Raw genomic sequence first — 15,467 nt, 5'->3', positions numbered from 1 at the left:
TCTTCAGAACTCACTAGTAATTAATCCAAGCACTCATCATTTACTTACCTACTGTCGGTTATTTAATTACCTGTAGTCAACATTAAGGTAGATATTGGATGAAGGGCAACAGGCAGATTCCATATTCTTAGGTTTCTGGTACGCATTTGACGCACTGCCCCACTGCGGATTATTAACAAAGTAATACAATCTGGTAAGTTGTTCTTCACCATGGGTGTTAATCAGAGGTGAAAGGGTATCGTCAGGAGTGCCCCAGGGAAATGTGATAGAGCCACTGTTGTTCCCTATATACATAACTGATCTAATAGATTAGCATGAGCAGCAGTCTTGTGACTGCAGATGATGCTGTAATGTATAGGAAAGATTGTCATTGAGTGACTGTAGAAGAATACAGAACAATGTAGACAAGGTTTCTATTTGATCTGATGAATGGCAGCATGCTTTAAATGTTGAGAAATGAATGTTAATGTAGATAAGTAGGAAAAAGTTCCTGCAACATTTGAATACATTATTTGTGGTGTACTGGTTGACAGTCATGCCAATTAAATATCTATGAAATAGAACAAGCATGTAAGAAAGATAGTAGGGAAGGCAAATGATTGAATTCAGTTTATTGCAAGAATTATAGTAAAGTATAGTTCACCTAAAAGGAGATTGGTTTACAGAACACTGAGAGATCCATTCTCGAGTGTTTGGTATCCTTGCCAAGACTAATTAAAGAAAGACCCCAAAGCAATTCAGAGGCATGCTGCTAGATTTGGTACTAGTGGGTTCAATTAGTACGCAAGTACTACAGAGGTGTTTATTGAACTCGGATGGGAATTTAGTAGGTGCAAACATTGCCTGCGGGGGAACAGTGGTGTTTAGAAATACACTGTATGGTGGCTTGTAGAGTGTGTGTGTAGATAAGTACCTCAACCCCTCCAGAATATGCTGAAATCCAATATCTGATTGGCAAGTCCATTCCTTTGCATGAAGGTATCACAGAATTTTTGATTAGTTTATCTTGTCTTAACATTGGGATCACAGATTTACTTCAAAGTTTGTGCACATTTAATAGGCCATTAAAACAACATAATGTGCTAGTGGTAAGGTGTCCTGGCAATTCCGCAAAAATTGCAAGAGAAGTTTTACACATCTATTATGTAACTGATGTATCTGTGGGTAGGTGCTGGATGTTAGTTCATGGTAGTCAAGTGGTTAGTGTGCGAGCTACATAAGACAAACATGTATGAGGCAACAGTTCGACTCCTGCTTAGAACTAATTTTTAATGTATATTTTTTCATCACTAGTCATATTATTATTTTATATAATATTTAGAGATGATATAATTAAAAAAAAACACTTGTATTTGCATGAAGTTTCAGTGAATTGCATGTTAGTTGACTATTTACAGTTTTTAATCAAATTTGATTATTAGAAGAAACATATTTAATACTATCAACAGGTAAATGAAGAAATGCAAAGAGTTTTCCCGAAAATGTATGCCTGTTGTGATTTGCGAAATTCCTTAAATGTGCAGTCTAGTAAGGTACCCAGAACTAATTTACACCTTGATGCTTAGAGATGCAGACAGAGGAAGGCCCTATTTGGCAGTTAACCTGCATAGTGGCGAGACACTGCTAATGTAGCAAGAACAAATAGTGGAGATGCAAATTTTTTGAATCTCACAGGGTTTACACTTGAGCTACAAAAATGAAGTTTTAAGCAGGAGTCAAACTGTCACCCCGTACATGTTCGTCTGACGAAGCTCGAATGCTAACCCCTTGGCCACTATGAACTCTAAACATCTGGCACGTACGGACAGATGCATCATTAACACAATAGATCTGTAAAACTTCTCTTGCAATTTTCTCAGTATTGCCAGAGTAGTGCATTTTACCGTCGGCCCCAATAGCTGAATGGTAAGCATGATGGACTGCTGTCCTAAGGGGCCCGGGTTCGATTCCCTGCTGGGTCTGGGATTTTCTCCGCTCAGGGACTGGGTGGTGGTGTTTTCATCATCATTTCATTCCCATCTGGTGCACAGTCACCCAATGTGCCGTCAAATATAATAAGACCTGCACCAAGGCGGCCGGACGTGACCCGTAAGGGGCCTTCCAACCAATGACGCCAAATGCTCATTTCCATTTCAGTGCATTTTACTACATGCACATTACGTTATTTTAGTGGCCTACTAAAGGTGTACAAAGTTTGAAGTAAATCAATGATTCCAACTTCATGGCCTCCCCTAGTCCATGCTAAAGAGAGGCTGCTTTGTAAGTTTACAACCACTAGCTAACAGTGAAAGCAGACCAAAATACAAACAAGAAAAAATGGCAGTGGCGATAGGGGTTAGTATCTACTGTATATCACTGCAATCTTCAGCCTATTGTATTATGCAACAGAATTCCATGCAAATATGATCTTATCACCTGTGGGTTGCGTGTTTTCTTAGTTGGCAGTCCAGTGTTGCCTTCCGAATTTTCTTTTCTTTCATGTGAGTAATTCACTTAGTACATCTGTGCTTCTATTACCTCACTGAGGCCGAGTTTTTGTTTAGTCAATTACTTGTTACAAGTGATAATACCATCTTTAGTCAGTGCCAATTTGTGGCCATCTGTCGTGTTTCTCCCCAGTAACTCTTTCATCACAGCTATACATGTGTATGGTACCTCCTTGACATCTAATATTGTAAGTGTAATAACAATGAAAATTCATTAAGGTGACTGCCAACTGATCCCGTATCTGGGTGTGCTGAAGAACTTATTTTTACCACAGGCAGTGGGATGCCTTCATAAGTCATACAGAAGTAGAAAACTAAGTGATTGACAACTGCTGTACTCCTGGCACTAGCCAACTTGGCAGCAAGGCATTGACATGTGTTGCTCCCTCAATTACATGTAATGATGTTGGCTAAAGTGTACCTGATCCAGTTTAAAGTTGTTTACTACCAACATGTAATTTTGAGATGTTTAGTTTGGTTAGTTTTTCTAACTTGTTCTTTCCAAGTATGGTATTTTTTCTAAGTATTTGCAACTATTATTGCATTTTAACTGATACTGTTCACGTACTACCTCACTTGCTTGGTACATGTACCTTGTAATAGAGCAGTGTGGATACTGAAAGCCTTTAATGTAGTTACAAGGTAGTGCATGATTTGTAGAGATTTTCCTGCAGTCATTCATCCAAGAGTAGTGCCAGTTCCCTTTTCTGTTTTATTCTCAAACAATGCATTTTGCTCATCAATGCCATTTGCATCTCTCAAGATAGATCATTGTTCTATTTCTTTAGGATGATGTGAGAAGTATTAGACTGAATTATCACAGAATTCATATATAATGGTATATCATTGGGAATTTAATGTACAGGTTTAAAAATATAGAATAATATTGAACTTGAGGTATTTATTATACATGTTAGAATCTATTTGTTGGCAATAATGGTATGTCAAATGGATTGGATAATACAAAATACAAATTTTAAGGAAGTCAATGTGTACACTAGTTATTAAGTAACATTATTAAGTGCTTGATGAAGGAAAAGTAGATTTCACACAGAAATTGGTTTTTTATTGTGCCTTTAGAACTATTGATGGTCCTTATATAGTGGAGCTATTTTTATAGAACTGAAGTGGTTTGAAGGCTCCAAATAAAATCTGACATTAGCTGCTTTGCAACTGTTTAATCAGTGATGGTGGTGGTATATGTTGTAGGTATGATACAGTAAAAGGGTCTGACTGGCTGGGTGACCAGGATGCCATTCACTACATGACAAGAGAAGCACCAAAGGCTGTCATTGAGCTTGAGAACTATGGTTAGTTACAAATGTTTAACCTTTTATAATTAATGATGTACTAATCTGGTTAAATATGTGCTTGTATTTGCGATTCTATATGTGTTGATAGTAGTAAAGAAAATTGACATGTCCTTGCAAATTATATTTACTGTGCATAGAAAGTGTGAAAAAGAGACTAGCCTGCTTTTCCTTTCTTATAAATGAAGTTGTACATCATTCATGATTATCATTCAAAAGGAGAAAAATATTTTGACTCCATCAAAATTTACTCATTTATGTAGGGAAAATGTAATAACATCCTAGTAAAATTCATATTTGGTGGTAAGTTACAGATGAATCAAACCAATAGCTTAATTAACATAAAGCTGAAAATTGATGTAATTAAGAGACTAGTATTTTGTCAGAACATTTCAGTATTAATTATCAGTCTACAGGTATTTTAATTCTTGCTAATCCTAATGTTCAGACTTCATGGGGATGCATTTTGCACAGTTTTCTGCAGTTCCTATGTCCATTTCTGTATTGCCTCTCCTACAATATTTTTCTGCTATATTGTAACCTATCACTTTGGGGCAGCAATGTATTGCCCCTGTGTCTTCCTCTGATCAACATATGAGGGCCATGGCCTTGGCAAGTATTTGCTCTTTGCATAAGTAATTAGTTCAACCCACATATTTTGCGCAAAATTTGTTTTCTTTGTGCATGTGCCTGATTCTGGTTTGATGCAGTGTGCATGTTGCGGCAACTACTAGCTGGTCAATTACTCCATGCCCCCACTGTCTTGGCTGAGAAATGCACTACAGGCTATGGACTTCAGAAGGTCGTAACAATATTGTTGACACAATGATACAGGAAAGTCAGCATTCATTAGCTAGACTTGAAAAAGTGTTGTTGGATTATACACAAAATCTTGTAAATGATCTGTAACTGAAGTGTTCTGAACTGTAAAAACAAGACACAGTATGTACAGCTGTTAAGGAGAGGAAGTGGATGTCATTTCATATGACTTGGTTTTTGTAGAATGACATCTCAGTCAGCACAGAAGACAAACTGATAATGGAGTCTGCTCTACAAAACAATTTCATGGTCATTCTGTCAGCAGACTGCAGCACATAAAAACGTAAAAATTTTAATAAACAACAGCAACTGAAAATATCTTTGCATAGTTAACTGGTACACGCAACACACAACATTGCACTGAACAGCTGACATTTACTAAGGAATAACTGCCATTTGCTGTGGAACAACCAGCAACTGCTATGAAATGCCTGACTAGTGATAGAAAAGAAAATGTTGAAGGTGGGATGCGTTAACTGCAGCAAAGCCTGTGCATGAATGCTTTGGATACGTTCAACAGTTGATGCAGTACGGTGTTCGACGAAGGTTGTTGTGGAGCCAATTAGTGCAACATTACATGTGGTAAAGCAGCATGTCTGCAAGACATCATTTGCTTGATTACAATTGTGGGCAAGGGGGGTCGCTTGAAGCTGGTCAAAGTGTCACTACTGTGGCCTCAGTAATGGGTGTCTCCAACAGTGTCGTCATTCAATTGAAAGAAGGTTGGTGAAGGTGGAACTGCTATGTGGAGGAATGCCAGTTGTTGTAGATGGATCCTCATAGCACAGGAGGATTGATACATAGCGCTAGTTGCATAAAGGAACAGATATCTCGCTCAAAGGCAGATCGCTGCAGACATTGCAGCCACTACCGGTACAAGTATCTGCCAGAACCATGTCATTTCAGTTAAATGAGGCTGATTTGTGTGCTCGGAAGTCTATTAACTGCATCCCACTTCAACCACACCATCATTGAGAAAGAGTTCATTGGTGTAGGGAACATGTGGCAAGTGATTCTGGCCACCTGGTAGTGTGGAGAGAGGGGGAAACATATTAAACACCACAGAATGTTCATAAACGTCATTGGTATGGCCTAGGTGTTCTGGTTTGGGCATGCATTATACATAGTGGCCGAATGCTTTCACATATTCCTGCACTAGGTACCGCTACAACACAGTGGTGTTCCAGGGAGATAATTCCAGATGATGTGCATCTGTTTAGGGTTGCAGAAGGTCCTGACTTTCTGTTTATGGATGATAGTGCCTGCCCACTCAGGACCACTGATGTGCCAGACACACTCCAGCGGGGCTGGAGTAGGTGGTTGTGGGGGGATGCATGGGGCAGGTTTTGCAGCGGGGTTGGTTACAGGGGTAGGAACCGCTGGGTAGAGAAGATAGTCTGGGAATATTGTAGAGTTTAACAAGGATGTTACGGAGGTTAGGTGGGCGACGAAAGGCAACTCTGGGTGGTGTGGGGAGAATTTTGTCAAGGGATGATCTCATTTCAGGGGTTGACTGGAGAAGTTCATATCCCTGGCGGAGTAATTTGTTGATGTTTTCGAGGCCAGGATAATATTGGGTGACAAAGGGGATGCTTCTGTGTGGTCTGGGGGTAGGAACATTGTCGTTGGACAGGGAGGAATGTATTGCTCGGGAGATCTGTTTGTGGACAAGGTCTGCAGGATAGTTGCGGGAGAGGAAAGCACTGGTCAGGTTATTGGTGTAATTGTTGAGGGATTCGTCACTGGAGCAGATACGTTTGCCACGAATACCTACGCTGTAGGGAAGGGAGCGTTTGATGTGGAATGGATGGCAGCTATCAAAGTGAAGGTACTGTTGTTTGTCTGTGGGTTTGATATGGACAGAGGTGTGGATGTGAGCTTCAACAAGATGAAGGTCAGCATCCAGGAAGGTAGCTTGGGTTTTGGAGAAGGACCAGGTGAAATTCAGATTCAAAAAGGAGTTGAGGTTATGGAGACAATTAAGGAGTGTTTTTCACCATGAGTCCAGACCACAAAGATGTCATCTATAAACCTATACCAGGCCAGGGGAAGCAGCTGTTGGGTCTTCAGGAAAGCCTCCTCCATGCGGCCCATGAAGAGGTTGGCATAGGACGGAGCCATCCTGGTTCCCATGGCCGTTCCCCTGATTTGTTTGTAGGTCTGGCCTTCAAAAGTGAAGTAATTATGGGTGAGGATGAAGTTGGTAAGTGTGATAAGGAACGAGGTTTTTGGAAGATCATCGGGTGGGCGTTGGGAGAGGTAGTGCTCAAGGGCAGAGAGACCATGCGTATGTGGGATGTTTGTGTAAAGGGATGTAGCATCTATGGTGACAAGAAAGGTTTCAGGTGGGAGAGGAGTGGGAATGGATTTGAGGCGTTCTAGGAAGTGGTTTGTGTCCTTGATGTAGGATGGGAGTCTGCAGGTGATAGGTTGGAGGTGTTGGTCTACCAGAGATGAGATACGTTCTGTTGGGGCTTTGAAGCCTGCTACAATGGGACGGCCAGGATGGTTCTCTTTGTGGATTTTAGGTAATAGGTAGAAGATAGGGGTACGTGGCTCAGGTGGAGTGAGTAAGTCTATGGAAGCCGTTGTGAGGCCTTGCGAGGGACCTTGGATTTTTAGGATTTTCTGCAGATCAGTCTGGATGGAGGGAATGGAATCCTGGGTAACAGCTTTGCAGGTTGAGGTGTCGGACAGTTGATGCAGTCCTTCTGCCACATACTCCACATGGTCAAGTACGACAGTTGTGGAGCCTTTATCCGCCGGGAGGATGACAATAGAGCGGTCTATTTTCAGCTCCTTAATGGTACGGGATTCAGCTGGGGTGATGGGGGTTGTCGGGATGTTCTTCAAGAAGGACTGGGAGGCAACACTGGATGTGAGGAATTCCTGAAATGTCTGCAAGGGATGGTTTTGGGGGAGGGGAGGAGGATCACTTCGAGAAGGCGGTCGGAACTGTTCTAGGCAGGGTCCAACACTGGGTCTAGTATTTGGGGGCTGTGTTTGGGTAGTGAAGAGAGATTTCCAGTTGAGGTTCCAGGTGAATGAGAGGAGATCTTTAACCAGGGCAGTGTGGTTGAATTTAGGCGTGGGGCTAAAGGTTAAGCCTTTTGATAGAAGAGATGTCTCTGGAGGAGAGAGGGATCTGGATGAGAGATTTAGAACTGAATTGGGACTGGTGATATGTGGCATTTGACTGTGGTTATAGTTGAGATTTGGTCTGTGTGGGGTATGTGCTGGGATGGGGAGGTTGAGTAGGGTGGCTAGGCTAGGTTTGTTGGCTATGAGGGGGTTTTGTTGAAGGTTCTGTTGTGGTTGGTGTTTGTGAGGGATAAGGAGAGGGACCCCACTTCTTAGGTGTTGCACTAGCACTGTGGATAGTTTTTTCAGGTGGTGTGTGGCATGGAACTCAAGTTTGCAACTGGCTTCTAGGATGACGTTCCTGAGTGTGTTCTCCAAGCAAGGGTTTGAGAGGTGGAGGACTTTGAAGAGAGATAGGAGCTGTTGGGAGTGGTGGTTACATGAAGTAGTGTAGAGATTATGGACAAGTTGGGTAAGGGCTAAGGATTGAAGGTTCTGGAAGTCCAGGAGAGACTGGTGGAAGGAGGAATTGCACCCAGAGATGGGAACTTTTAAGGTAAGCCCTTTAGGGGCAATTCCAAAGGTTAAGCAGGACCAGAGGAAAAGTATGTGGGATTGCAGTTTGGCTACAGTGAATACATGTTTCCGGAATGAATGTAAATAATGTGGTATAGGATTAGGGTACATAGTGGGTAGGGAAATTAAATAACTAAAGTTAAAATATTAATCATAAGAAGGAATAAAACACAGAGGGAAGGACGAGAAAGAAAGAAATTGTGTTGGTAATGTTCAATACCAAGGGAAGACCACTAAATAAGAAAAATACGGAAAAAGTTGACCAGACCAAGCAAGTATGTCCAGATCAGGGGAAAAGAACACACGTTGCTCAAAAACAGAGATCGCGCGTGCCGCAAAAGAGATCGCGTGTGGTGCAGAAATGTTCCAAAAAAAATTTTCTGTGGCAGAGAAAGATACCCAATGGCACAAAAATATCGCCAGCAACAAGAAATCGACGAAGAGAACCATTCTGGCCATCCCAGTGTAGCAGGCTACAAAGCCCCAACAGAACGTATCTCAGCTCTGGTAGTCAACACCTCCAACCTATCACCCGCAGACTCCCATCCTACATCAAAGACACAAACCACTTCCTAGAACGCCTCAAATCCATTCCCACTCCTCTCCCACCTGAAACCTTTCTTGTCACCATAGATGCTACATCCCTTTACACAAACATCCCACATACGCATGGTCTCTCTGCCCTTGAGCACTACCTCTCCCAACGCCCACCCGATGATCTTCCAAAAACCTCGTTCCTTATCACACTTACCAACTTCATCCTCACCCATAATTACTTCACTTTTGAAGGCCAGACCTACAAACAAATCAGGGGAACGGCCATGGGAACCAGGATGGCTCCGTCCTATGCCAACCTCTTCATGGGCCGCATGGAGGAGGCTTTCCTGAAGACCCAACAGCTGCTTCCCCTGGCCTGGTATAGGTTTATAGATGACATCTTTGTGGTCTGGACTCATGGTGAAGATACACTCCTTAATTGTCTCCATAACCTCAACTCCATTTGGATCTGACTTTCACCTGGTCCTTCTCCAAAACCCAAGCCACTTTCCTGGATGCTGACCTTCATCTTGTTGAAGCTCACATCCACACCTCTGCCCATATCAAACCCACAGACAAACAACAGTACCTTCACTTTGATAGCTGCCATCCATTCCACATCAAATGCTCCCTTCACTACAGCGTAGGTATTCGTGGCAAACGTATCTGCTCCAGTGATGAAACCCTCAACAATTACACCAATAACCTGACCAGTGCTTTCCTCTCCCGCAACTATCCTGCAGACCTTGTCCACAAACAGATCTCCTGAGCAATACATTCCTCCCCGTCCAACAACAATGTTCCTACCCCCAGACCACACAGAAGCATCCCCCTTGTCACCCAATATTATCCTGGCCTCGAAAACATCAACAAATTACTCCGCCAGGGATATGACTTTCTCAAGTCAACCCCTGAAATGAGATCATCCCTTGACAAAATTCTCCCCACACCACCCAGAGATGCCTTTTGTCGCCCCCCCCCCCCCCCCCCCAACCTCCGTAACATCCTTGTTAAACCCTACAATATTCCCAGACTATCTTCTCTACCCAGTGGTTCCTACCACTGTAACCGACCCCGCTGCAAAACCTGCCCCATGCATCCCCCCACAACCACCTACTCCAGCCCCGCTACTGGTAAAACATACACAATTCAAGGCAGGGCCACGTGTGAAACTACACATGTCATTTATCAACTGACGTGCCTGCCACTGCACAGCCTTTTACATCGGTATGACAACAACTAAACTGGCTGAGCGCATGAACGGACACAGACGAACTGTCCGCCTAGGAGATGTCCAATACCCAGTAGCGGAGCATGCCCTCCAGCATAATTCTAGGGACCTAGGTACCTGCTACACCGTATGTGCCATTTGGCTTCTCCCACCCAACATCCCTCTGAACTGCGGAGATGGGAACTTGCACTCCAACACATCCTTTCATCCCGCCATCCCCCTGGACTGAACCTACGTTAAACAATCTCACTCCCATTTACTCTTCAGTCTTCTCCTCTTTCCCTTTCCTCTTTAGCCATTCACGCATCTTTTCATCCTACATAGTTGTGTTCATCTTTATACTATATACCTCTTTACTTCTGTATGCATCCTCTTCGGTTTGAAGCTGGCACAGTACTTACAGTAGAATATCTTTGGCTTCCCTCTGACAACCATGCCTCCATCCTTGCTACCCTCCCTGTTTTCCTTTCCTTGTTGCTTCATAACTTGGGTTGTGAGTAACTGAATCTACTTTCCCTCCTTCCCTTTCTTTCCCCCCTCTCCTCCCTGATGAAGGAACATTTGTCCCGAAAGCTAGTAAATTTTCGGTTCTGTTTTTTGTGTATCTATCAGCTGTTCTGAGCTGAGGTAAGTACTGGCCAGCCCCTCTCTCTCTTTGTTGGTATTTGTTTCACATCTTTATATGAGATTTTCCATTAATCATTACACTTAAACTAGACAAAGACAAGCAGCTTGAAAGCTAGTCACAGCTCTGTTACATGCTTATACCAATCACACATCAATCAGCCACCCATGATTACTGTCCCTAATATTTGTTTACAATTGGTATTTAAGCATTTCCTTGTAATTTTAGTTGCCTGGCCAGTTTCCTTACTGTTTTGCTTCTTTTTTCAGCAGTTTTTTGTATTTTATACAGCACAGTGAAATTTTGTCCTTTGACTAAACATTCTAAATACTGCTCTAGAATTTTCATAAACAGTGACAACAAAAACGAAGCAGTGCCTTCTGTTTTATTTTGTGTAAACTATTTGTTTTCTCCTTCCTTGTAGTCTTGCAACTGTACATGTTAGAATAGGCACTTGTAACACTAGAAGAGTGTACGGCAGTGCACAGATATAAAGTTTTTTATATGACTAGTCAGTTTGTGATTATGAACACATGACACCAACATCATAATTTATATAAATTGCATATGGATTTTAAAAACTACACTCAAATAATTGTGACTCTCACTTTTTGTTATGCAAGATTTTTTCGTAATTGCTATTACTCATTACATTTTAAGGACATGTGCTTATCTTTTAATATTTACAAGCATAACCCTGTTTTTACAAAATATGACATGCTCCTACAATTGTTGACTGATCTTTTACAAGATGCTGATTTTGCACATGGCATTTCATGGGGAGCCAATATTTTTTTGAGCCTGACAACATAAGTGTCCTGCAATATATGTTGAAGCCATAAAATCACATTCTTGAAAATGACTAAAAAGCCAAAACCTTGGTTGTACAAATAAACAATGAAACAGTCAAATGGCAGTGTAGTCCTTTAAAAAATGTTGTATGACTGTTGCTCAACAACATCAAAGATGTTTTTGATTGTATTTTGATGAAATGTGAACAAGGTCTTTCAATAAGTGTCATATGAACAGAATTAATTAATTGGGTAGGTGCTCAAGAAATTAGCTATCTTTGTGGGCTACCGAGCAAAGGCAGTTATTTCCCTCAAGTTCTTATTTGACTATCATGCTGATGTGTAAATTGAGAAGTTTTCAGTGATTAATTTGATTTCTGTCTTCAATGAAAAGACTAAGTTAATAACATATTACATCGCTTTTGATTTCTAAGGAAACATCTTTTTACAAAACGATCACATGTACCTACACTATTAAATTGCCCAAAGGACTACATGTGACAGATTCTTCAACTCTGATACATATGTCATCCTTATAGGTAGTAGAGCATGTGGAATCCCAGCAACTCCATCACAAGTGGTCGTACTCTACATTATCTTGGAATGTGTTAGTTATTAAATGCCATTTATGGTTCATTGTTATGATTTGGTTGTTTTCTGAGATTGGGTGCCAGACACAATTAATTATCTACAAAGGAATTGTTATCCTTACCCCCCCTTTCAGCCGTGTTGAATTTTTTTCCATGAACTTCTAGTTTTAATTTGATTTATGGCCTACAGTTAGGTCAAGAAAAATCCTAAAAGATTGTTTTTCATTAATGTTATAAATAAGAACCCAAGTGATGGTGCAGGTCGGGGTTTATTTTTAAAGTATGTGCAATATGCTTCACAAGTACATAGGACTGTGATTGACAGATAAAGTGCATATTTATCTCATCCAAATATAATTACATGATTTCTCATTTTTTGTGTATACTAGCATAAAAATTTAAGTAATTAGTTAAAGTTACAATTACTATTCATTAATAAACCATTAGTAATAATTTAACAGGGTAAGAATCATGAAAGTAGGTATTATATGTGGTAGAGCTGAAGACATCGAAAGTTTGATTATATAATGGTAAGACAAAGATTTTGTAACCAGATTTTAAATTGTAAATTATGGTCTCTGGCAACAATTTATTTGTTATGAACTGTATATTAAAACTGATGAAATTGCAAAATGGGTAGGAAATTAGAGAGACAGGCCATAGATGAATTGAAAGAACCAGAGATTGTTGAGTGTTTGAGGGAGCATTAGGCAATGGTTGGCTAAAACGGGGGAAAGGAATACAGTAGATGATGAATGGATAGCTATGAGAGATGAAATTGTGAAGGCAGCAGAGGATCAAATAGGTAAAAGGACAAAGCCTAGTAGAAGTCCGGGGATAACACAGGAGATATTGAATTTAATTGATGAAAGGAGAAAATATTAAAATGCAGCAGATGAAGCTGGCAAAAAGGAATACAAATATTTAAAAAATGGAATTGGCAGGAAGTGCAAACTGGCTAGGCAGGAATGCTAGAGAGAGACTTAGGGATTTAGAAACATTCTTCACTAGGGGAAAGATGGATACCACCTACAGGAAAATTAAAGAGGCTCTTGGAGAAAAGAGAAACAGCTGTATGAAGGTCAACAGCTCAGACAGAAAACCAGTCCTAAGCAAAGAAGTTAAAGGTGGAAGGAGTATATAGAGGGTCTGTATGAAGGAGATGTACTTGAAGGTAATATTATAGAAATGGAAGAGGGTGTAGATGAAGACGAGATGGGCGATGTGAAACTGCAGGGAACATTTGACAGAGCAGTAAAAGACCTAAGTTGCAACAAAGCTCCAGGAGCAGATGACCTTCCGTTAGAACTAGGGTAGCCTTCGAGGAGCCAGCCATGACAAAACTCTTCCATCTGGTATGCAAGATGTATGAGACAGGCAAAATAACCTCTGACTTTAAGAAGAATTCCAAAGAAAGCAGTTGCTGACTGATGCGAAAATTGCTAAACTATCAGTTTAATAAGTCTTGGTTATGAAATACTAACACACATTCTTTACGGAAGAATGTAAAAACTGGTAGAAGCTGACATGGGGGTTCCAGAGAAATGTAGGAACACACAAGGCAATACTGACGCTATGACTTTTCTGAGAAGATATGTTAAGGATAGACAAACCTACATTTGTAGCATGTGTAGACTTAGATAAAGCTTTTGACAGTATTGACTGGGATAATCTCTTTGAAATACTGAAGGGAGCTAAAGGCTGTTTACAACTTGGACAGAAATCAGATGGTATTTATAAGAGTCGAGGGGGCATCAAAGGGAAGCAATGGTTGAGAAGGGGATGAGACAGGGTTGCAGACTATCTCCGATGTTATTCCATCTGTACATTGAACCAGCAGTAAAAGGAGCCAAAGAAAAAATTGGAATAGGAATTGAAATTCAAGGAGAAGAAAGAAAAAATTTGAGCTTTGCTGATGACATTGTAATTCTGTCAGAGACAGCAAATGACTTGGAAGAGCAGATGAACAACATGGATAGTGTCTTGAAAGGTGGGCACAAAATGAATGTCAATGAAGCAAAACAAGGCTAAGGAATATAGCTGAATTAAATCAGAGGATGCTAGGGAATTAGATTAGGAAATGGGATACATAATAAAATATATAGTAGGTGAGTTTTGCTACTTGGGCAGCACAATAACTGATGATGGCCAAAGCTGAGAGGGTATAAAATGTAGACTGGCAATGGCAAGAAAAGCATTTCTGAAGAAGAGAAAATTGTTAACATTGAATATCATGTAAGTGTTATGAAGTATTTTCTGAAGGTATTTGTATGGAGTATTGCTATGTATGGAAGTGAAACATGGATGATAAACAGTTTAGACAAAAATAGAATAGGAAGCTTTCAAAATGGAGTGCTATAGAATAATGCTGAAAATTATATTGGCAGATCATGTAACAAATTAGGAGGTAATGAAAAGAAATGGGGAGATTAGAAATTTGTGAAACAACCTGGCTAGAAGCAGGCATTGCCTGATAGCACACATTCTGAGATATCAAGAGATGACCAATTTAGTATGGGAGGGTAGTTTGTTGTTTGTGTGTGTGTGGGGGGGGGGGGGGGGGGGGGGGGGGGAATCATGGAGGGAGACATAAAAGAGGAATATAGTAAACAGATTCCGAAGGATGTAGGTTGTTGCACTAGTCATTCCGAGACAAGGATTACACAGGATAGAGTAGCATGGAGCATCAAATCAGTCTTCAGACTGAAGACCACAGCAACAAGGTAATATTAGTTGTGTGTGTGAATCTGCTTCAAACATTTTATTTATTCATGTTTAAACTAGGATATAAATTTGAATAATTAGTACAATCATTGGAAAATTGAAAAATCACTAGCAATAATCTGGCAGACTAAGAGCATATATCTTTGTGTGAAATTGTTTGAAACAACTTTTGCACTTCAAAAGACATAAATATACACTGCCATTTTTGTAAAAAGTTTTGGTTCTGCTATTACTTGGCATAACCTCCACATTTGCAGGAAAGTTGGATCATCAGTGTCTGAGAAATGATCATAACCATCTTTTATTCTGTCATTGGAAATAATAGGGATAAGATTGCAGTATTGGGATTTTTACACACCTCAGGATCAGTTTCATCCTCAGGTTCATGCACCTCAGGTCTTTCCTATGTGGAAGTTGTCAGTAAAGCTTCAGCTAAAGCCTATGATAGCCGAAGAATCATTCAGGTTTGTTGAAGCACGTAGGTACATTTCAGAGCCTCAAGTTGCTGTAATCACAATTTTTTTTTTTTTTCAAATCTACAGGTGTAGGTTTATTTTAGATACATTTTTTAAAGTTACACTCTGCTGGGATAAAGGAATCACCTGTTCATTGATGGAACCAGATTTGAAATTTATGGGAAGATTGATATAAACATTTATAACAGTGTTGATAATTAGTTGAACCCTCTGTAATTCAT

General features: G+C 40.5%; 1 protein-coding gene across 1 annotated transcript in view; it reads left to right on the top strand.

Annotated features, from left to right (window-relative positions):
- LOC126161889 (succinate dehydrogenase [ubiquinone] flavoprotein subunit, mitochondrial) overlaps nucleotides 1–15,467 on the top strand; it is a 94,896-nt gene that overhangs the window by 17,908 nt on the left and 61,521 nt on the right. The window contains exon 4 of the mRNA XM_049918029.1: nucleotides 3,696–3,796. Coding sequence (XP_049773986.1) covers nucleotides 3,696–3,796 — 101 coding nt within the window. The remainder of the gene's footprint in view (nucleotides 1–3,695; nucleotides 3,797–15,467) is intronic.

The sequence above is a fragment of the Schistocerca cancellata genome, chromosome 2, assembly GCF_023864275.1.
Source record: "Schistocerca cancellata isolate TAMUIC-IGC-003103 chromosome 2, iqSchCanc2.1, whole genome shotgun sequence".
Lineage (NCBI taxonomy): Eukaryota > Metazoa > Arthropoda > Insecta > Orthoptera > Acrididae > Schistocerca > Schistocerca cancellata.
The sequence above is the reverse complement of the archived record's forward strand: the minus strand, read 5'-3'. Positions and strand labels throughout refer to the sequence as shown.